Source organism: Denticeps clupeoides, chromosome 10 (genome assembly GCF_900700375.1).
Source record: "Denticeps clupeoides chromosome 10, fDenClu1.1, whole genome shotgun sequence".
Lineage (NCBI taxonomy): Eukaryota > Metazoa > Chordata > Actinopteri > Clupeiformes > Denticipitidae > Denticeps > Denticeps clupeoides.
Window position 1 is genome coordinate 1,527,619 of NC_041716.1, and position 23,976 is coordinate 1,551,594.

At 51.9% G+C, this 23,976-nt stretch overlaps 1 protein-coding gene across 1 annotated transcript in view; it reads right to left on the bottom strand.

The window, feature by feature from the left end:
* The window catches only part of adcy6b (adenylate cyclase 6b), a 32,814-nt gene extending 9,447 nt beyond the window's left edge, over positions 1-23,367 (bottom strand). The window contains exons 1-10 of the mRNA XM_028994722.1: positions 22,995-23,367; positions 21,964-22,110; positions 20,355-21,243; positions 3,821-3,970; positions 3,534-3,655; positions 2,757-2,868; positions 2,375-2,502; positions 2,130-2,288; positions 1,063-1,204; positions 840-968 (exon numbers count right to left, since the gene is read on the bottom strand). Of these exons, the coding sequence (XP_028850555.1) occupies positions 840-968; positions 1,063-1,204; positions 2,130-2,288; positions 2,375-2,502; positions 2,757-2,868; positions 3,534-3,655; positions 3,821-3,970; positions 20,355-21,242 (1,830 nt within the window). The 5' untranslated portion in view covers position 21,243; positions 21,964-22,110; positions 22,995-23,367. The remainder of the gene's footprint in view (positions 1-839; positions 969-1,062; positions 1,205-2,129; positions 2,289-2,374; positions 2,503-2,756; positions 2,869-3,533; positions 3,656-3,820; positions 3,971-20,354; positions 21,244-21,963; positions 22,111-22,994) is intronic.
* Positions 23,368-23,976: the final 609 nt, after the last annotated feature.

Sequence of the window (23,976 nt, forward strand, 5' to 3'; positions counted from 1 at the left end):
AAAACGCAGTTGGGAGTAGCAAATTAGAAGCAGATATGCCAACCATGGTTTGAGTTTTGGGCAGAGGGAGGGGTGGTGGGAACGGAGCAAACTAGAATATTCTGGGGACCCGCAACTAAAAATATTTCCAGGCAACTTTACACAGACAAAAACTCGCTTCTAATAAGCAGACTTGGCGCGCGCAAGGACAGCAGTGGCCGTTAGAAATGCCGTTAGAATGACTTCATCTGCAGCGGGCCTGTTGCGCAACCAGGTCTTACTCGGCCTGTCGGTAAAACTGATTAAGGAAAATGTGTCCGATTATGCAATCCGTGCATTTCATTATTACACATGACTGCAAGGCCAAATTTTCCAGAATCGAGATTCACTTCCTCGTTTTCCACAGAAATGCTCCACGACACGCTTTTACTGCACCAATTCTGTTCTTTGAGCAGATCTGAGGTCTCAGACATCAACCTGTAAGGTGAACTTTGGAAATGACCGTTATTACTGAAGGGTCGACTATCGCTGGCGTTAAAAAGAGGTCGGTTTAACATGTTTTGGGCGAAATGAATTCAGTCTCTCTTCGAGGTTCTGTTTCATACCATCTGCCCATGATCTAACATTATTAGCAGTAATTATGCACAGTAGTATGCACTTCCTAACCTCCGGCAAGTCATGTCTGTGTCTTGTGTTCTCCCCGAACATTTTATTTTTCCCCGTTTATTCTATTTTTATTTATTCTTAGAATTTTACTCTTTAAATATGCGGCGCCAACACAGGGCAGTGTTGTACTGCTATAACTAATCGCCATGCAAATCAAAATCTCGGTTGATTTAGAGATACTTCGAGCGTCTCACCATCTGCCTGTAGACTTTGGATTCCTTGGGTCTGGAGAAGGAGCGGTCAGGGACCCACCGCGGCATCAGCCCCTCGCCCGAGTTGGCTCTGGCCCTCTGCATCTTCTGCATTATGGCCTTCTCTTCTTTCTGCAGGGCACGAGCAGACACACGGAGATGAGATCTGCGGCGCCCCCCCGCCGCCGGGGTGGATGTGAACGGCCGAGGTGCTCGTGTGGCCAACCCTTTTCTGGCTGCAGCCCAGGACCAGGAAGGTTTCAATGTTGTTCTCTTTGAGGTACGCGTTCCTCTCCCCTCCGAATCCTGGTTCCACCTCGTAGTCTCCGTTCAGGTACTGGAGGGTCGCTTTAGTGATGTGAATGCGTCTATAGGGATTTATGAGAATAAAGTCATACTTCATGTGCGTAAACATCCCTCTCGGCAGCATTAATTTGAAGGGACAGAATCATTATGACGCTTTTTAACGATGGCAAATCCAGAAGTCGTCCGCCAGTAGCGTTTAACTGTCAAATTCTACACTCGCAGGAGGGATATTCACACATAACCTTAAAAAATCTGCCCCATTAAGCACCGGTGCGATTAAAATTCGAAGGATTCTAAAAACGCAGCGACAGAAACGCGCCTCTTGATCATGTGACACGTGTTGCTGGCGAGTGGCAGTGGCTGTGATAACGAAACTCTCCGGCCAGTTCGCGGCTAACAGAGGTGAAACTAAATTCATGGATCTGCACCGTGCCGAGGATCATGGGTAAAATGTTATGGACTCTCGTGTGATCCTTGCTACATATATCTACCAGGCCTCATGGAACTCGGACAATATTTCTTAAGGATCCCCTGACGTGGATTGTTTTGCTTTTATGAAGGCCTTAGTGATCCCCCTAAAACTAAAATCTCAAAATTCAGCCTTGGTGCAGAAATGAGATTTCCCCAGGATGCGCCGTTTCGGTGTCATAAGGGGATAAATTCCAGATCCGACTGTCTGAGCTGCTGCTCTCTGAACGGTGAAGCAGAACGGCCAAAGCCCTCTTTTCACCGATCGCCATTTCTAGCCACGGCAGGACCATAGAAAGACTCTGGGAACTCTTATTAGTGTTAAATCATCTTTCGTGATAGGGGACCTTATTATATCCTTATTACCGCTGTAACTCAGTCTCCTATGTGAGCATCAGACCTGAGCTGACGGGTTCTCCAGCTTCTTCATTACTAGCGACGAGTCGCAGGGCAGATCACCCTGCAGCAACATGGTGTGTTTACCGTGAACACAATTACAGAAGCAGGACGTCCCCTCACCCCGCCTTTCCTCCCGCCTCCATTTGGTTGGCCAGCGTGACATCGTTGGACCAGACATCAAACTGCCACTTGCGCAGGCCCAGCACGCCACAGTGCACGCGGCCACTGTGGATGCCCACCCGCATGTTGACGTTGACCCCCGTCACCTCTCTCACCAGCCTGCAGACACACACAGCAGTGGACCGTTCTGTCCATCCGAAGGGGCGGAGCTCACTTTGAAAATGAACGAGCAGCGCGGGACTCACGAAATGGCCTCAATCATGTCCACGCCCATCTCCACGCAGCAGTGGGCGTGGTCGGCCCGGGGCTCTGGAAGCCCGGACACACAGTAATAACAGTCGCCGAGGATCTTGATCCTCAGGCAGTGGTTCTCCTGAACAGAAACACACACACACACACAATGAGGCTCGGGCAGCAGGGACGTTAGAAGGTCAACCTGGTTAAAACATGGCCACGGATCCATGAGGTTAAAGAGAAACAGTATCTGTCACTCTTTTAGGAGCCCTGGCGTGTTGTAAATTGTTCCCTGCTGCATGCAGCCTCGCCACGCATGGCAACGGTCTGCCGGTGGACGACCCGGTCCCATAAGCTCCGTGCTGGCTACCGGACCCGGGCGTTCCGCCTTACCCAGGCCAGCTTGTCGAAGCGCGCGAAGAGCTCGTTGAGGGTCATGACCAGCTCCTGCGCGGTGCACTGCGACGCCAGGCTGGTGAAGCCCTCGATGTCGGCGAACAGGATACTGGAGCGGGGAGGGAGGGAGGGAGGGAGGGAGATAAAAAAAAAAAGAAAGAAAAAGGGAGATCAATATATCCTGCAAACATAACGGCGCGGCCCTGATTCTGTCCGCGGTGATTGACTGCGGGCGGGCCCTGGTAGATTAGGAGGAACGGCATCTGGCCGGACCGCCATTAAAGGCGCGGCGCCCGTTAATGATCACCGCACCTGTATTGATTAAAAGTGCCCCAGATTCGCGGGCAATCTGTACGGCTGTCGGGCCGGGTTGAGGATGAACTGGCTACTGAGGGACAGCAGGTGGCGCTTCTTGCTCCATGCGAAGCGTGTTTACAAGCGAAACGCTGCGCGCCGATTGGTCGGAGCGTCGCGGGCGTTGATGTAAAACGGTCCGGGAGGGACAGCGGTCGCCTGATGCTCGCAGCTGCCACACGTCACCCGTGTCCGGGCGGAGAGGGACGTTGACGGGACAGGAAGCCCGCTCCCGCGGGATGGATTCCAGTGCGTGACCCTCCGCTCCTCGCCTTCTGTTTACGCACGCTCCCGTGTTCGAGGACAGCGGTAAACATCGCGCTGACCCAGACCCGGTGGACATTTTTAGCTCCGGGACCTGGCAACCCCAAAACGGGCCTGGCCACGAGTGTGTGTGTGTGTGTGTGTGTGTGTGTTTACCTGACGTTGTCATGCTTCTGGATGTAGATCTTGTGAAACATCATGTCCTCTTTCTTGACATTGATATCTGCCTTCATCTCCATGGCAACGTGCCTTGGCAACACCGACAGCAGCAGGCGTTCCTGAAAAGTGTGTGTGTGAGAGAGAGAGAGAGAGAGATTGATAGACCAGGATCAATTTCCTGTTGTTTCGGGCCAAATGAAGAACTCGTTCACATCCAGACAACCCGTCAACACGCATTGCCATACCGACTTTAAGTGTGTGTGTGTGTGTGTGTGTTTCGATACCTGCTGCTGGTTCTCTCTCTGCAGGTGAAGCCGGGCCTGGATGTACCCCCGCGTCTCTTTGAAGGCCTGCCTCTGGGACACCTCCGCCGGGTAGTGAGTGCAGATGCCGATGATGTTGGTGCAGAGGAAGATCAGGGCGTTGGCACTTAACTGAGACACACGTGGACATTTAACAAGGACAATAAGGGACGATAAGGGACACGGAGAGCAAATTGCCTAATAATCTGACCTGAATTCCTTAACATCTTTTTTTTTTTTTACATTGAATCTACCATCAGTAAAAAAAACTGACCTCTCGCAGGAAAAAATGGCATCGGGCAACTTTTATTTTATTAGCCAATAAATTTTTTTAAACGTAATTTTTTTTTGTTGCACTTTTGGTGCAAACAAATTGTGTTTAGACATTTTTAAATTCATAATTTGTCTGCAGCTCATTCAGTTGTAATATATACATTATACATTATGACGTATTATATACGTCACTAGATACTGAAAAATGCGGGAACTGCGCAACACACTTCATAGCGGCTTCTAGTTGTCCAGTTTCTCCAGTTTTCTTTGCCTACGATGGTGTTATGAACGTGAAAGTCCGGGCCGAAAGGCATCCATAATACATGGGATCCGATCAATTAAACACACAGGCGAGGGGCCTTTTGCGGAGGGGCACAGTTCACGTAAAGAATTTCAAAGAAAAGCCAGAATCCAGAAATCAATTTCACCGAGTCCAACGTTCTGCCTGTAATTTTTAATCTGCTTGTCACTGGTCATGCAGGTAAAATGCTTTGATTTTTTTCTCTCTCTCGCTACATTACACCTCGTCATTTTCTCGGCTTCGATTGTCCAGTGCGTCAATTAAATCAATCAAACAATTAGCTGTGGATTCGCTTGGCGAGAGCAAAACCCATTAAGCATAATAACTGTGATTTTAATAAATGCTTTTTTACGACTGGACATTAGCTGGACATTGTGATACAAATAAGATGATCCGTTATTAGTCCCACAAGTGGAAAATGTACAAATCACCATAAAAACCACCTTAACATTTATATAAAAGTTTTATTTGGTCGAAGTTGTGTAGCGATTCGTAATTTAATGGCGGCTGTGGGCAGAACTGGATGTTCTGTTTAAAAGTTATAAAAGAATGGGCCAATCAGAGGGCTTTGGGGGCGGGCCAAGCATTTCACAGCATGTCAATATAAAACTGGGAGTTCAGACTAATTCTGCCACTGTGCCAGCTTGAATTGCGGCACTTCGCGGTCCCATGTTGATTCAGTTTCGTCTTTGAAAGCAGTGACACGCCCATCAACACGTTCGAGTGGCTGATAGTTGCCCAGGTATTAATAAAACGGGGTCAGCGTTGTTTTTTTGTTCTCACACTTCTATTTTCAGGACTATCTAGTGCAAACGCCATTAACTCTCGGGCCTGAGCGGACATCGTGGAAGCATTTTCCCGCCCGGCGTTCATGTTCCACATCAACTTGGAAACGTCTGCCCTATAAACAGCAGCTTCTCCCGTCCCCTGTCCCCACTCTCACCACAGCCTGGGAAAGTCTCTTGACCCCCGACCCGCGCAGACCCACAGCCATTTCCTGTGAGGACGCGGCCAGCCACGCTGGCGTGGCGTTCCTCGGCGGCGATAAATAACCGGGGCCGGAATTAACCGCGCGTGGCGGGTGGAGGCGATGAAAACCCGCGAAGTGGAGGGAGGGGGGACAAGGCGAAGGAATGGAAATAGTTGTGATCAAAGGGAGCCCTGACGCGAATATAAAACCGTCCAAATATTCCAGCGGTGAACGCAGGCGTGGGCCTTTAATAAAAAGTGCCTTTTCCTCTCTAGTGGCCTAGCGGGTAACACACTCGCCTGTGAACCAGAAGACCCAGGTTCAAATCCCGCTTACTACCATCGTGTCCCTGAGCAAGACACTTAACCCTGAGTGTCTCCAGTGGGGGGGGGGACTGTCCCTGTCACTACTCTGGATAAGGGCGTCTGGTACGTGCTGGTACATGTAAATTTACAGAAACGTACAGGGGCCCGTGGCCTCCGCCCGTTATTCCAGCATCGCAGACACGCTGTATAAACTTCAGGACAGCGTATAACGTTCCGTACAAGTTCCCACGGGAGCGCACTTCCCGACAGCGGCTGCGGCTTCGAAAAACGTTTTCATAACCTAGAAACGTAAGTTCTGGAAAACACGCGAACTGCTACAGATAACAAATGTTCAACAAAAATCACGGCTTCACACACAGAGAAGATGTGGAATTTGTTCTTTGTTTACGCTGATAAATCTGTGATATATGATGACGCCTGAATGAACCCTGGAACGGATTCAGACGCCAGTTTGGTGGAGAGCCATGGATGGGGAGGTGTGATATGAAGGAGAAGGAGAGTGTTTAAATGTCAGACACATTAAACTACCCGTGGTGAAATATTGTGCTTTTTTGGGATGTTAGAAGCACCCTGATTATTTTTAAATGCGTTGTAAAACTTCTGGGAAAAGCCACCCTACCTCCCCATTACTGTTGACAACCATCGGTGACCATGACCTTTGAGCACCAACCTCAGATCTTTCATTAGACCAAGTTGACCTAAGCGTCAGATGTGACCGTGAGGTTGCTGGAGATCTTGACCTTTGACCTCAGTTGTAATCTGCTCAACTTTGAGTGCAAGTGAACACTTGAAAGCATTGAAACATGCTGTGAAGAGGTGCCATGAACATGATTTCAGATTTCCACCAGTGAAATAGTCTGTCCTGGTTCACTAGGACCCCAACTATGAACACAATCCATTTGTTCATTCTGTTGTAGTTTTTTAAGTTAGTCTTAAAGTATTGTCTAAAGAGGAAGGTCTTAATGTCATTTTTTTTCATAATTTATTTCAAAGGTAAATATACAGCAGTGGGGCAGTGGTGGCCTAGCGGTTAAGGAAGCGGCCCCGTAATCAGAAAGTTGCCAGTTAGAATCCCGATCCGGAAGGTACCACTGAGGAACCACTGAGCAAAGCACCGTCCCCACACACTGCTACCCGGGCGCCTGTCATGGTGCCCACTGCTCACTCAGGGTGATGGTTAAATGCAGAGGACAAATTTCACTGTGTGCACCGTGTGCTGCTGTGTATCACATGTGACAATCACAATCACTTTTGGACACCTTCTCATTCAACGTGTTTCGTACTTAACAAAAAAAGGTGAAATAAGTGATATATGTATCATATGAATGACATATGAATATATGTTTTATATTCTAGTTTCTTTGCTCTGATTACTGCTTTGCACACTCTTGGCATTCTCTCGATTAGCTTCAAGAGGTCGTCACCTGAAATGCTTCTCCAACAGTCTTGAAGGAGTTCCCAGAGGTGTTTAGCACTTGTTGGGGTCCAGCTCACCCCAAACCATCTGGATTGGGTTCAGGTCCGGTGACTGTGGAGGTCAGGTCTCCACTTTTTGTTAAGTACAGAACTCCATATGTGTTCATTCATAGTTTTGATGCCTTCAGTGAGAATCTACCAACGTAAATGGTCGTGAAAATAAAGAAAACACATTGAATGAGAAGGTGTCCAAACTTTTGGCCTGTCTTGTATATGTATTTGTCACATGTATAAATGTCCCTAGCCATGTCCTGGCCTCTTTTAGTTTTTTTCCTGTGTGCAAGTCCCCAAGATCGCTTCATTATTAATTCCCTGTGTTTGTGAGTGGTGCATTTGCATCCTGAATTGTTTTCTACAATTATTGCATGTGGGTGATTATGGCTGATATCTAGCGTCTAGTGGAATTCAATGATAACATTTACATTAACATTTACAGAATTTACCAGACGCCCTTATCCAGAGCGACATACAGTCAGTAGTTACAGGGACAGTCCCCCCCCTGGAGACACTCAGGGTTAAGTGTCCTGCTCTGGTTCATAGGCGAGTGTGTTACCCTCTAGGCTACTACCACCCTGATAAGTTTGGGCTGAAGGGTGCTACCTCTCAGAATAAAATATTTCCAGATGTATTAGTACATCAGCAGGTAGGTGAGAGTGTGGCGGCCTGAATGTATCACCTGTTTACTTCGCTTTGCAGGCTTCTCCCACGTCAGTGTTAAGTGCAGCCGGTCCAGAATGAGGGCGGGGGGGCAGAAACACCCGGCCTGGCACTGAAGAGCATAGCAGCTTGCTGAGGTCAGTCCACTCGTCCCTGCACGGAGACCTTGGGGCGGCCGACCCCTGCGGCTGCCGCGGGCAGATGGGGAATTTGAATTTGGCCTTTCTCGCCCCCCCCCCCCCCCCCCTCCAACCTTATCTCAGCCGCGGCAGCGGCGTCAGGCGCAAGGGTGGCGTGCGTCCGAGCCGGTGGACTGTGGCCACGGGGACAATAAAGGCCGTTTACGGGAATCCGCCGAGCCCCGTGTCGCTGTGGCGGGGGCCGACGCGCTCGGCCCTTTGAAGGGAGAGAGAGAGAGTGTTTCCATAACAGGAGGCATTCCACCATGGGGCCGGATCTGCCGGCTCGGTTCCTGTGTTCCATCCGAGGAACGCGGCGGGGAGGCCGGTGCCATTACAAGTGGCGGGTTCTTCTGCGGCAAGAAGGGATACTTAAAGCCGGAGTGAACACACACCTGGGCGGGGCCGATCCATCATGGTCCAGCTGCTGGACATCCGTGTCGTGTCACGCGCGCAGCACCGGCAGCCGCCGGACGGGGGCGTCTCGTCGCCGGACCCCAATGCTGTCGCGGCGTCTCGAGCCGTTATCTGATCTCAGGCCCGGCCAACGTGCCCGAGCTCGCACCACCCCGCCTGCGGGCGTCCTGACCCCAGGCAAGATTTTGCCTCTGGGCCGCTTCGCCGGGGCATCGCCGTGGAAACGGCGACTCAGACCACACCTCCGCTGGCACCCGGCCGCCTCGATATAAATAGTTCTGGGGCCCTGGCCTCGGTTCTCGGAGGTTCTGAAGTCGCGAGATGACCACAGACACACACACACACACACACACACACACACACTACAGTGTGAGGCTTGAGGTGGAAGACATTTACATTTACAGGATTTATCAGACGCCCTTATCCAGAGCGACTTAAAATCAGTAGTGACAGGGACAGTCCCCCCCTGGAGACACTCAGGGTTAAGTGTCCGGCTCAGGGACACGATGGTAGTAAGTGGGGTTTGAACCTGGGTCTTCTGGTTCACAGGCGAGTGTGTTACACACTTGGCTACTACACCCCCAGCCGGTAAAAGAATAACCCTATAGGTCGAGCGCCGAGGCGACCATGCGACCTAAACATCGTCTTATAAGGTGAAGTGAGACAGTCAAGTGAGACTGAAAACAGAAGGAAAAGGGCGGGGGGGTGGGGGAGGGGGGTGGTGATGGGAGATTTTTCCAAGGAAGAGTAAACAAAGCCGGAGTGGTTAAGCTCGGGATTACAATCTTTCTGCGATAGCGGCGCTCCAGGAAGAGGAATTACGCGCTCTTATTAAAGTTCGGGGTCGGAGTGCGGCCCCTTTTCTCGGGGGGCCCCGGCCGCGCGTTCATGTGGGGACCGGAGAACCGAAATTCCTCCGGAAGCGAGCGCCGAGCCCGAGGCCTGTCGTGCAGGGTTCTTCAGAACCGTCGACGCCACGCAGCCCCTCGCCGCGCAACGCGATACGTTACACGTTGGGGCGTCTGCGTGCGGCATCTGGAACTTTTTAGGGCGCCATATTGTGTGCGGCCGTAAGGACGCTTATCCGAGCGCCTCGGGTCACCTCCACGGACGCTGCGCAGCATGGCCCCGCATTCCTGGTGCTTCTCACACTGTGGGAGGGGGGCTTCAAGACTCATATACCTCACCCATGACCCCCCCCCCAACACCGGCATAACAAATCCAAGATGGACGACAATTTCCTGAGCTTCTCACTCCGGTAACAAGCAGCCGGGAAAAGAAAGCAAGCTTGACCTTCCTGTAACTGACCATCACAAGAACTCTTCATTTCAGTTCATACGAGAGGGGGGGCGGGGCCTGTCTCTACGAACAGGTGTTGTAACGTTACTATGGTAATGATAATAACCATAATGTTCAGACACAGAAGCAAGTAATTCTGCTTTATAGGGATGAATGAGGCATCATGATCTGGTTAAAACCATATATATACACACACACACACACACACACACACATGTGCATTTAAATAAAGCGCATTCTGTTAAAATCACGAATCACGGTGTTTTGTTGCAAACCCATATTTTCATCTCATTTGCATGCAATATTGCAAAATAGGGCACGCTGGTCCCAAGAGCAGTTTGTTATTGATATTATTTCTTTTTTATTGAAAGCATTGCCCTCGCCCCGGGGACAACTGGAAAGGAGAGAAGACACATGCTTTCGTTTACGACCCACGCGATGAATCAAGGGACGATCAGTGTCACTTCTAAACTCTGCCCGAGGAGGCGCGGCCAGTGGAGGGCTGGCCCGCTCTCAAGGCGCTTGCCCGTTCCCTTGTCCCCCCGTGACTTCAGCTTGTTTTGGGGGGAGAGCATTTCCTTAACGTAATTGAAGTTGGACAGCATTGTGTGGACCAGACACTCAAACAAAGAGGCCTTTCTAAGGAACCAGCGTCTCCGTTCCAGCGGCGCGTTGCGCCTCGAAGGTGCCTGCGAGTGATTTAAAGTTGTTGTGAAGTTTAAAAATAAAGAAGTGAAGGGGGTTCAACGGGGAGAGGAGGAAACAGAGCGCTGTTCGCACATTCCCAACACGCAGGACCAGGCAAGAGGGAAGAGACGGGAGAGACGGGGACATTTTGGGCTGAGTCCATCTGGAAGTAAGACTCTGTTATTGCTTGGGCCAAACCCCAAATTGGTCTCAGTCGACCTGTGAGGCCGTGAAGCAAGGCTTTGGGAAAAATTGAAGCAGATTCCGTGGTCTCAATAAACTTGGACAATGGCCTCGCATCTGTTGCCGGAGACGCAAAAGAATACTCGCGAATGCTCGTACGGCGAAGGCAAATAGGCGAATGGAAAACACATGGCCGATCTCCCATCTCACGCTGAAATGATCTCAGAAATTTCTTTAGAATCACCGGGGATTACAAAATGCCCCCTGCTCCGGGTTTTTTTTTTATTGCGGCCAATTCCCAGCGTTCCCTGCTGCGCCAGAGCTGCTCTCCTCGGGGCGCAGAGGGAGAAAGGCATGTGGTCCGAGAGGCGCAGACATCCCATCGAGCGCTCATCCCGGCCCCGACGGGGCCTTTTATTTCCCTGTAATCCCAGGCCAACTCCCAGGGGTGGACGGATGCGTCCAAGACAACACCGCCTTTCTTCTCTTCGCTACATGCCTCCGCCAGAGCCTGGCCTGGAGGTGCAGGGGACTTCATAGAGATGCAATCACTTCTTCCCTGGAAGACGTTTGGCCGGAGAAGCTCCGATTTGTCACGGATAACAGGGAATGGGCCGCTTTCCGAGGTCTACTGGACAAAGGCTCAAACTTGTCACAAATCCAATTACTAAACAACACCAAATCAAAAGCTTTATGAGGTCAGGGCTCATCCTCTCCAGTGTAGACACGAATCGCCCATGTCGTCGGCTCTGATTGGCTGCCCATTGCCTCCTTCGCCCCTCCCACAACAACTATTAACTGCCGGCATCATTAGTAAAGCACCTCCTTTAATTCCACCCACTTTCTTAAACTGATTTGATTTGAATACCACGTTGCCTACTGCAGGAATATAAGCTAATTATGGCAGGGAGCACAGGAGTGGCAACCAATGAAAAGATCATCGGTGTCCCCTGCCTTCCATCCAGGACCAGGGCAAGGAAAATGTACAGTGGTGGCCTAGCGGTTAAGGAATCGGCCACCGAGGTGCCACCGAGCAAAGTCACCGTCCCCACACACTGCTCCCCGGGCGCCTGTCATGGCTGCCCACTGTACACTCAGGGTGATGGTTAAAAGCAGAGGACAAATTTCACTGTGTGCACCGTGTGCTGTGCTGCTGTGTATCACAAGTGACAATCACTTCACTTTATTATATTATTTATTACATCAGGAAAATCTGATCTGATTGGCTGCCATTCATTTTGAAATGCACAAATGATTTTACCGCTTAAATTAAACAGTTCAGTTGGTGACCTTTGAACCTCAATTCAGCTTTATCTGGCAGCACGGGCCGAAAACCCTTGTTCTACAGTTCTACAGTTTCTTTTTATAGCCATAAAAGGAAATGTTGTGCCTTGACCAAGGAGCAAGCACTTTGTTAGCATTTTTTTTTTTTATACCTCTGGTTCTCTCATGAACAAAAAGTCTATAGGAAACGTGAGTGGGATTTTAGAAATGTGGTGGTTTGAACTGGCTGCAGAGCCAGCAGGAGCTTCATGGCTTGGGGTTTGTGGCGAGTCACTGAATTCGTATGTTTTCTGGATCACAGAATGTCACAATCTGGGGATAATGTGTCACTTCTAAAAACCAATTTACTAATATCCAGTTCCCTTTTCCCATAGGACTTCATTTTAACTGTAACTAACAGTTAACTAACTGCTAGATATCGACTAACGTGTCGTTATAAACTACTTACGCACTCGGCGACACTACGGCCACTGAACAACTAGAGATGCTTTAATAGAATGTCACGGTGGTCTGTTTTGCCGTGTTTTTATGTCCCTACAAATTCAGAACAGACAAATTCATTTATCCGTGGCCTGCTCGGTCCCTCCAGCGCGCTCATCAGAGCTTTTGTTCGGGACCCTTTTCAGTCTGATGAGTGTAAATGGGCGTCCCTTTTCCCCCCGAGCGCCGGGCGAACGACGCGAGCAAGAGGAAAGGTGGAACGGGCGAGAGGAGGCGTCTGAAGCAGATCGATAGATAAGTAGGGCAGAGCGGCAGGTTCTGGGAAGAGGCGGGCGGAGGGAGAGAGGTCCGGTTACACGGCCATCTTACATAACCCACCTTCCTCACCTCAAGCGCTTACATCCACATCCAGCCGGTCACCGTCATCAGACGTGTCAGAAGCCCCAGACAAGCTACTAAAACACAGGGCGGGGTTTTCCCATAATGATGAAAATAATATTATAAAGCACTCGTCACATGGATGCCTAGAGTTCGCCCCGAAAGCCTCAAACTGGATTAAATTGGGCTTCATCGAGGTCTGGTACGCAATGCCAAGTGTTTTACAATTTCCTCATGGTGGCAAAGAGGTCACCGTGGATTAAAGGCCAGATATCACAATGATAACAATGATTATTTCTTACTTATTTAAAAGTGACTTTAGTCTCGGCGTAATTAAATTGGTGGCATCCTTAGCAACCTTCATCGTGGGAAGGGCAGGTCACGCGCCATGACATCTGCACCGGGACGCCGAGTCGTGTCAAGCGGGAGTTAATGGTGCGGTTTTGTTTGGATGTGGGTCTGACGGAGGGTTTCGGGCGATAGAAATCACAGGATTCATCAGATGAATCCGTCAGATTCGCCCAAAGTCTCACTTTCATCACTGTCCCCCTCAGGTCTGTTCTGGAAGAACTTGCGCTTCGATCCTCAACTCCGCCGTGACGAGGTCACCGACCAGCGCTAATCCCTGGCAACGCAGGAATGCCGACAGGACTGGCGGAATATTTACACTCAATAAGAGCTCAGCGCAGGCCCCGCTGAAGAACAATCTCCCGGCAGCCCGCTTTCCCGGCTCATTTCATCTCCGTAACGTTTTCATTAATATCGCCATTTTCATTTCTTCTATGATTCACGACAAGTTTTTGGGCCCTGAAGCAAAAAAAAAAACATGCAGGCAAAAAACATGCAGGCAAAACAAGTTCCCGAGGCTTCGTGATGAATGGCCGTGTCATGAGAGCAAAGCGGGAAATGAATAAATCGGCGGCGGAGACAAGTCATCTGATTCCAGCCTATAAAAGAGTCCGAGGCACCGCGCGATGGGGGGAGAACTAACTCGTTTCCCGGCCTTTTACAAAAGGCTCTAATTACCCCAGCACAACACCATCTCGCCGAGGTCTTCCGAGGCTTCGTGCCTCCAGCCCGTCCTCTGCCCCGCCTCGTGTTCTTCCTCTTTATCTATTTTGGTTCTTCACATTCTGCTCCGTTGGAGTGTTTTTTTTTTTTTTTTTTTTTACATCAGATCTGCGGCGGAATGCCGGACCAGATGTTGTCAGTGAGCTGATAACAGGACGAAAGACCTGTTGAGCTGGTCTTCTGAAGACATGACTGTGTTCGCTACAGCACAGCATTAATGTCCTATTTTCACCCAATTTGTCATGGTCTACATTGGTTCAAACTGGAACGAGTGTTGGGTTTTGTTGGAGATAAGCAACGTGGCATCAACCCATCATGACATGTTCCTCGTTGACTATGAATTACAATTTCCTCCCAGATGAGCAAAGAATTTGTGACAGCCTTGTCACCTGATCTGGCACGTGACCATTCATTTTTGTGATTGAAGGTGACAAATAAAAATGACAGTTTTCCGACTCATCGTGTCACGGTCCAGAATTTTCTATGCTCAGAATTCCAAAACAAACTCTAAATTTAATTCTTGAAAAATAAGTTGTTCCAGAACATAATTTAAAATACCAAGCTCTAGAGGACAACCTAAACTGTCACTGTCCTCATGTCCCACCTTCATGATGACAAACTTGCATAAAATCTCTATTTTTATTACTAAGCTTGCCATGCAACCTCATTACTGTAATTCTCTTCCACGCAATCATGTAGAATTATTTAAAAAAATGGTTTTAAATGCACTGCATTCTGTACATTTTACACGTTTTTCCCGTATGCTTTAGATGTATGACAGAAAATGATAAAGTGAGGTTTTGAACACACCCCTGCCCCGGCATGGGCCGCCAGGCAAATTCTGGCCCCGCCCCCCCAACCCCACGCTCCCACGCAGAACCCAGCTTTTATGGAGGTGCTGATGGCGAGACGAGAGACTCCCCACAGTTCCCTGGGGCGCTGGGCCGGCAGCGGGGAGGGAAAGAGAGGAACCCTGGTCATTAGCAGACCCCGCTGTAACCCCACTGTTATTAGAGGCTTCAGCGCCGGACTCGCTGATTTACTATTATTATCCCGGCCATTTTTCACTCTTTATCACCAGCGGGGTTATTTTAAGCGGAACATCTCGCCCATCGTTAATCCAGAAAAGAGCCCCGGTGAGAGGAGCGCGGGAGGTCCTCACTCCTCCGTCTCGTGTCCACTGGCCGTGAAATCGCGTTGGAAGTCCCGGGACGGGACGGGGGCGTTAATTGGCCGACATCAGACCGTTCTCCTTCACACGCCTGTCCAGCCCCATTCCGCTCGGCCCTGCGCTTGTGAGGGACGGAGAGTCGTATCGATTGGCAAGGATAGTAATTCCGCTCCCTGTGTCATGTGAGCGTGCAAAACGCGCGTGTGAGCGTCCGCCGGCGTGCCCCTTGCCGCAGACATCATGTGTCCCGTCACCGGCTCCACCACCGAGTTTTAGATTTGATCTGCGTCCGCAGGCGTCAGATGTACACGCCGCCGCTGACCCGGATCACGCGGGGTCAAAACAAACTCCAGGAACCGGTTCTGCCGCTCCCAAACACGGGCCGCCACACACTTTTATTTTTAGCTTTAATTACAACTCAAACCGCGTACTTCTGCTCATCTTACCGCATTTTAAAATTGTCCCTAACATCTGATGCCTGCGGAGAGCAAAAATAAGCTGTGCACACACTTCATAGCTTTGCAGCTTGGGTCAGAGGTCAAAGGTTATGTGCCCACTGTTACACGTTTTCCTGAACGACTCCTGCTGCACCACATAAAAGACGCCACAGATCGCCGGGCTGAGTCGTCGGCGCCAGAAAACATGAGAGCCTGGACAAAAAAAGCCTCAAAAACGTCACAACAACACATCAAAAGTCTAAAAATGGCCACGTAGGACGGGGCCTTCACTGGTTCCAGGTGACGGCGTACTGGTGACCGACTGACGGGCTGCACCAGGCTGGTTCAAGGTGACGCCGTACCGGCCGCATATCGGCCACGTTTCTGCCGCTTGGTGACCGACTGACGGGCTGCACCAGGCTAATTCAAGGTGATGGTGTACCGGCCGCGTATCGGACCACGTCTCCGCCGCTTGGTGACCGACTGACGGGCTGCACCAGGCTGGTTCAAGGTGACGGTGTACCGGCTGCGTATCGGCCACGTCTCCGCCGCTTGGTGACCAACTGACGGGCTGCACCAGGCTGGTTCAAGGTGACGGTGTACCGGCCACGTCTCCACCGCTTGGTGACCGACTGACGGGCTGCACCAGGCTGGTTCAAGGTGACGGTGTACCGGCCGCATATCGGCCACGTCTCCGCCGCTTGGTGACCAACTGACGGGCTGCACCAGGCTGGTTCAAGGTGACGGTGTACCGGCCGCATATCGGCCACGTTTCTGCCGCTTGGTGACCGACTGACGGGCTGCACCAGTCTGGTTCAAGGTGACGGCGTACCGGCCGCGTATCGGCCACGTTTCTGCCGCTTGGTGACCGACTGACGGGCTGCACCAGGCTGGTTCAAGGTGACGGCGTACCGGCCACGTCTCCACCGCTTGGTGACCGACTGACGGGCTGCACCAGGCTGTTTCAAGGTGACGGTGTACCGGCCGCGTATCGGCCACGTCTCCACCGCTTGGTGACCGACTGACGGGCTGCACCAGGCTGTTTCAAGGTGACGCCGTACCGGCCGCATATCGGCCACGTTTCTGCCGCTTGGTGACCGACTGACGGGCTGCACCAGGCTGGTTCCAGGTGACGGTGTACCGGCCGCGTATCGGCCACGTCTCCGCCGCTTGGTGACCGACTGACGGGCTGCACCAGGCTGGTTCCAGGTGACGGTGTACCGGCCGCGTATCGGCCACGTCTCCGCCGCTTGGTGACCGACTGACGGGCTGCACCAGGCTGTTTCCAGGTGACGGCGTACCGGCCGCGTATCGGCCACGTTTCTGCTGCTTGGTGACCGACTGACGGGCTGCACCAGGCTGTTTCAAGGTGACGCCGTACCGGCCGCGTATCGGCCACGTCTCCGCCGCTTGGTGACCGACTGACGGGCTGCACCAGGCTGGTTCAAGGTGACGGCGTACCGGCCACATCTCCACCGCTTGGTGACCGACTGACGGGCTGCACCAGGCTGTTTCAAGGTGACACCGTACCGGCCGCGTATCGGCCACGTCTCCGCCGCTTGGTGACCGACTGACGGGCTGCACCAGGCTGGTTCAAGGTGACGGTGTACCGGCCACATCTCCACCGCTTGGTGACCGACTGACGGGCTGCACCAGGCTGGTTCAAGGTGACGGTGTACCGGCCGCGTATCGGCCACGTCTCCACCGCTTGGTGACCGACTGACGGGCTGCACCAGGCTGGTTCAAGGTGACGGTGTACCGGCCGCGTATCAGCCACGTTTCTGCCGCTTGGTGACCGACTGACGGGCTGCACCAGGCTGGTTCCAGGTGACGGCGTACCGGCCGCGTATCGGCCATGTTTCGGCCATGGATTTATAGCTTATATTTGTATACTTATAAATCACTCTGAAGTGTAAACTGTATAATTGAGCCCGTATAATCAGATTTAATACATCTTATGTAGTCTATAAGTTCATAAAAAGTAACTTATTTTCATTTTAATCAGTTCTGTTCAGGCTCTGCTACTTGAAATGCCAAAGGTTGAGAGGGGAGAAGCGAGCGAACGCTGTTAAAGGCCGAGCACATGCTGTTGTATTGTATATAAAAGGAGCCAGAAGGGGGGGGACTTGTGACTCACAGCAAGTGGGACGTGGCCCTTTCTCAGCAGCAGACATCAGACCCTCCCTGTCCCTGGTTTCTGCCACCAGCACCGTCCCCATGGCCACCTTAACGCACAAAGGCAACTATTGTCCCCTCCGGCCGCCCGGCACTCTCGGGCGGGAAAACGCGGCGCAGAACAACTGAAAGGGTGGGAGGAAGAAATGGAGACACACACACACACGGCTTACTTGATATTCACCTCAACTGAATGGGCCATCGAGAACAACAATGGAGACTTTCCAGAGCATCCTGTAGAAGATTTATCACACACACTCACACCTTTAGCTACATGCATAGCTCCTCCATCCACATCCGGCACCTGAATAACGAGCAAGTGCTGAAAGTAAGCCTGTGATGAACTGCATTGTGGGTAAAAAGGTCGGTGAGCGCAGTAACTTCTCTGGAGCAGGCTGAGGAGGCAGGAACGGTCCGCTTTCATCGGCTGCTCATTTTTTTTGGCTCCACATACCGGCATTACATGACCTGGGAGTGGAAAGGGTCGCTGTTCCACCAGCAGATGGTGGAACAAAACGGCGCAAAATGGGCCGCCCATCGACCGTGGCCCGCGCGAGGGCTGCCAATCATTTCAATTATGCAGATTCACATCATGGATTGATCCTTCAAGCGCAGACGTCACAAAATATGAGCATCACGGGACCTGGCGGGATCAATTAAAACAAATCATTGTCCCTTCTGGTGACATGAACACAATGAGCCCGGTGGTTTGAACCAGGCAGAGACTGATGCATCATGGACCACATCTCATTAAAACTGAGCGGTAACTGAAGAGCGGTAACACGTCTCCATAAAAATAAATAAATAAATAAATAAAAATCAGAAGAACCCAGAATTTCACATGAATTTCCACACAAACTATGTTACCAAACACAATTACGTTACCAAAAAACGTTAGTTTGGTTGAACACAAATCTTTTCCACGTCATCAAAACCCACATGATCCCAAAGCACACACGATCTGACTCCTTATACGGCATTTATTTCCACGAGACATGACCTAGACTTCAATCTCATCAATCTCACACTCACGGAACACATTTCACGCCAAAACTATTTTAATCCGCTCACTCGCAGTGTTTGAAGAGGACGGGGAAGGCGCCCCGACCGTAAACGGTCTCTCGCCAGGCCCACCGCGGTACGTTGCGGTCCTATTGGAGCAGTGTTGCCAGGTTGGGTGGTTCCGGGGGAAAGACATTTACAGCATTTACGGCATTCACCAGACGCCGTTATCCACAGCGACTTATAATCAGTAGTTACAGGGACTGTCCCCCCCTGGAGGGTTAAGTGTCCTGCTCAGGGACACGATGGTAGTAAGTGGGGTTTGAACCTGGGTCTTCTGGTCCATAGGCCTAAAACACCCCAAAGACAGAAAGATATACTAAATATACATCCAGTAATGTATGCTATATTCATTACATGATGATTACAGCTGGTCATGTGTTAAAATGGCGTCTTTGAAAGCCTGTATCGGACTTATGTCTGAGTTCCAACCCATTTCAGGCCTGATGTCAGTCGAGAACCTCTCACCCAGATGCCGACGCTGTTCGCGTCTCCAGCGAATCTGGATGAGGTCTTAATGATCCGCTCCGTGATTATAATGCTGAGGCGCATTGATCATTGTGAACATATCTGACAATGACAAAGAACGTCAAGACTTTAACATTCAACCATTGACTCAGCAGCGGAGAGCTGCCAATTACGTGCCCCGAGGGCGCGGCAACAGCCAATCGCGGGGCTATTACCACGGTCCGCTCCGGCAACGCTGCCCACGGCCCGGTCTAACGAGGGAACGCAGCAGGATCCCCGCTCAATGCAGAACCCACGCAGAGTCAACGCCGCCTCGCATCAAATCGGCCCTCTGTGCTCCGCCGGGAAGACTGAGGGTCGATTGAGGACCCCCGACGGGACTTAACGAGACGCCTACGCGGCGGCGATCGTGGCCGCGGCGGGGCTGACCCGAGGGCCGGTCATTCGGGCGCGTTCCTCTCGGCATCTTCCACAATGCGGCCCTTGTCTGGAAGAATGGATGCATGTTTGGGGCTGCATAACGTTCTGCGGCCACGGTTCTTCAGTTGTTCTTCTCCCCAGTTCCACACAACTTGGGCCTTCGTTTTGTACGGTGCCAGTGTGACCGGCGACCAGTGGGGGACACCTGCCTTCACGTCATAAAATCAGACTGTAACGCCATACGCAGGAACGTGTTAAGGCCCCATATTTGAGGCTGATGGATCACAAAAAGTGATATAAGAATATCAAAAAACTGAGAAATGGTTCGCAAGTATCTTCATTTAAAGAGAGCGTATGTGTTCTAGCTGCCTCCTATAGAGGTCAAGGGTCTCTTTTTTTGGCCTATTTTATTATTGTATAATAATTATAAGAAACGATATGCACTAATCTAGTCAGTGGTGGCCTAGCGGTAATCAGAAGGTCGCCGGTTCAAATCCCGATCTGCCAAGGTGCCACTGAGCAAAAGCACCGTCCCCACACACTGCTCCCCGGGCGCCTGGCTGCCCACTGCTCACTCAGGGTGGTGGGTTAAATGCAGAGGACAAATTTCACTGTGTGCACCGTGTGCTGTGCTGCTGTGTATCACATACAATCACTTCACTTTATCACTGTATCAGCCCGGGATCTGTCAGCAGAACGTCACGTTCCCCTCGATGGAGGTAAGAAAAACGGCGGCGCCGGTATTACTTCATTCCTCCTCGTGAGGCAAATTCCCGCTAAATCCCGCCTCCCCCGGAGCGGAACGAGCGCGGAACCCGCGCCGCCGCCCTCCGCCCTTCACCTGCTTCCAGAGGAGCCGCTCCTTCAGGCTGCTGCGGGACGTGGCGGCGAGGTGCGCGGCGGACAGCAGGGCCCCGCTGACCACGGCCGCCCGCATGCGCACCGGCAGCAGCGTGTAGATGATGTGGATGAAGAAGACCGACCACCACACCCCCTCGGAGGCGGCGCCGGCGCCGATGGCGTGCACGCTGAACGCCTGCAGCCCCACCAGCGCCGCGATCACCAGGTAGCTGGCCATCCACATGTAGTCCTGGTGGAAGCCGTTGCGGTTGCACACCACCATCATGGACAGGAAGAGGCCCACGGCCAGGCAGTGGGCGGAGACGTAGCCCGGGTCCGGCGGGCGGGTCTGGACGCAGTGGAAGGTCAGCATCACGGCGCACGCCAGCACCAACACGCCCATCAGCATGGTGAGCGAGCTCTGGTTGAGCCGGAAGAAGTACCGCTGGTACAGCCGCTCCAGCTTGGCCGAGCGGAACTGCTTGGACCGGAAGACGCTGGCCACGCCCAGCCAGCACGCCAGCGCGCCCGCCGAGCGCCGGCGCCCGCCGTCCTCTTCGTCCCCCTCCGCCCCCTCCCCCGCCCGGCCTCGCTTGGAGCCGTCAAAGCCGAGGTCCACCCCCTGCAGCTTGACTCCGCCCTTCCGGCTGTAGTGGTCCTCCTGCCAGACGCAGCGCGTGCTGAAGTTGCTGCCCCCCGCCGGCGGCTGCAGGGGCTGGGCGGAGGGCGTGGCCTCCGGCGCCTCGGCGTCCCGCAGGCAGCTCATGTAGCGCGGGCCGCACAGGGAGGAGCCGCCCTTACGCCGGGCCTTCTTGTTGCCATTGCGCTCGCCCCACGCCGCCTTGCGATCGTCCACCCTGGCGACTAGGAAGCCGCTGAACCAAGACATCCTGGAGTAAAAGAAACGAGACTATTCATCAGAATTCTTAAAAGTCTGGACACCGTCTCATTCAACGCGTTTTCTTTATTTTCATGACCATTTACGCTGGTAGATTCTCACTGAAGGCATCAGAACTATGAATGAACACATGTGGAGTTCTGTACTTAACAAAAAGTGGAGACCTGACCTCCACAGTCACCGGACCTGAACCCAGTCCAGATGGTTTGGGGTGAGCTGGACCCCAACAAGTGCTAAACACCGCTGGGAACTCCTTCAAGACTGTTGGAGAAGCATTTCAGGTGACGACCTCTTGAAGCTCATCGAGAGAATGCCAGGAGTGTGTAAAGCAGTAATCAGAGCAAAGAAACTAGAATATAAAACATGTTTTCACTTATTTCACCTTTTTTTGTTAAGTACAGAACTCCACATGTGTTCATTCATAGTTTTGATGCCTTCAGTGAGAATCTACCAACGTAAATGCTCATGAAAATAAAGAAAATATGTTGAATGAGAAGGTGTCCAAACTTTTGGCCTGTACTGTCTCTGAAATTTAGTTTCTAAAATGCAGCGTCATCCTTCCAAGGTCACGTCAGGAATTCCCTCTCATATTTCTCATATACGTTTCCAAATTTGCACCTAATTTCTCAAAATGTGGCCAAAACATTCCAAGGTCACATCAGGACCTTTCCATATACAAGATCGTGGGAGCGGCGACGAAGACGGCCCTCACCTGTGTGGCTTCTGTATGTCTCCGCCTGGCACCTCATTTATCCCGGAAGGCTGAGGGAGCGCCGCTGGGCTTGACGGGAACACGGGGCCGCCCACTTACAGCCCACCGGGTCCTCCGGACGGCCACCCTCGGCTCGGCCACCTGTATCTGTCGGCGTGGCAGGAGAAGTCACTGTGCTGACAGACAACTGCACACTTTGCTCCCATGAACACAGAACATTCCTAAACCGAGGCCAGAAGCGGAAACGGAACCTGGACGCGTCTCTCTCTCTCTGCCTTCAGTTTTATTCCGATCAAGGCAGAGTAACGGAACCGCAGAGGAATAAAAACACGATAATTCATCATTCATAATTTACAAGTCTTCGTTAAACTTCTTATTGCACCCGGACACAAAAGGTACACAAACACAAGGCCAAAAACGAGCCCACGAAACAGAAACGGTCCACGTTTCCCGCGATTGGCCGCAATGAGTCACTGATCTGCAGATTGGCGAGGCCATTAACCTCCGGCGACAGTCAACACGCGGCCAGCGGTCAACATCCGCGGAGGGGGACGGGGTGGCGGTGGCCTAGTGGGTAACACACTCGCCTATGGACCAGAAGACCCAGGTTCAAATCCCACTTACTACCATCCTGTCACTGAGCAGGACACTTAACCCTGAGTGTCTCCAGGGGGGGGACTGTCCCTGTAACTACTGACTGTAAGTCGCTCTGGATAAGGGCGTCTGGTAAATGCTGTAAATGTAAATGGACGCGCACCGTTAAAGGTCCAATAAAGGTCCGAGCAGAGCAGGTTGAACGTCCCGCGTTCACTTCATTCCACCCCACACCCGGGGACACGTGGTGCCAGGTCGCGCCGCCGCGAGGTGTCACGCCGAGGGGACACCCGGGTTACGTAACGGGGCACGTCGCGCGCACGCGACCCTCCCGGGGACCCCCAACTTCCCGCCGCTTCGACCGCGACATCGAGAGGGGGGGGGGGGGGGGGGGAATAATTAAATAAACTTTCCGCTCCTGTCCCCGGGTCACTCACCAGGGGTCGGGCTACTTCATCCCCCAGAGCCGCCGCGGGTACCGGGTCCGGTTCCGGCTGGTGCGCATCGAGGAGCGAGACGACGGCTTCCGCTCCGTCCGGCTCCGTCCTGCGTTGTGCGGTGATGCCTCCAGCCCGACCCCCCTCCACCGCCGCATTCCGCGCGTCTGGTGGAGCCGAGAGTCCCCCTACAGGCGGCCCGGTCCTCGACCCTCGGAATATTCCCTCCCAGCATTCACCCGCGGTGCAATTCCCCTCTCCGCCGCATAAAAATCATTATAATAATAACAATAATCAGTATTATGATCAGGGACGTAACGTCTTCTTTTATTCCCCCCGCAGGGTTCGAACCTGCCTCGCTTCCACTGTGTCCCCGAACGAGATGATCTGAAGCCGTGATCGCAAGGGAATGACTTTTATGTCGTGGGGGTCACTTTCACTCTGGAGAGGTGAGCCAGCGCCACCTAGCGTCGTCCTGCAACCGGCACACGTGGCTGATGACCAGCAGGGGGCGCCACGCCCCGGTTTAAAAAAAAACAACGCACTTGATTTATTCCATATTGATTATAATATTCCACATGAGCTTTTGTCATATTTTGTCTTTGCTTGTTTTTCCTTTGTCGAATATAGAAGTGAGTTCTATTTGGGTTTTAGACGTGAAAATATGGGAACTATTGAGATTTGGTGGGGTGGGGTGGGGTTGTAGTGGTCCCAGGTTCAAACCCCACTTACTACCATTGTGTCCCCAGTGTTGGGGAGTAACGGAATACATGTACAGACGTTACGTATTTAGAATACAAAATATGAGTAACTGTATTTCGTTACAGTTACCGTTTATATGTGTGATAATCAGAATACAGTTAGTTTGTTGAAATAAATGGAAATTAGTTTGTTGAAATAAATCGCTGCCACCAGGACGACCTGCCCGTTCCAGAGCAAGCACAAGTGCGCGTAATAGTGTGCGTAATAGTGCGCGTAATAG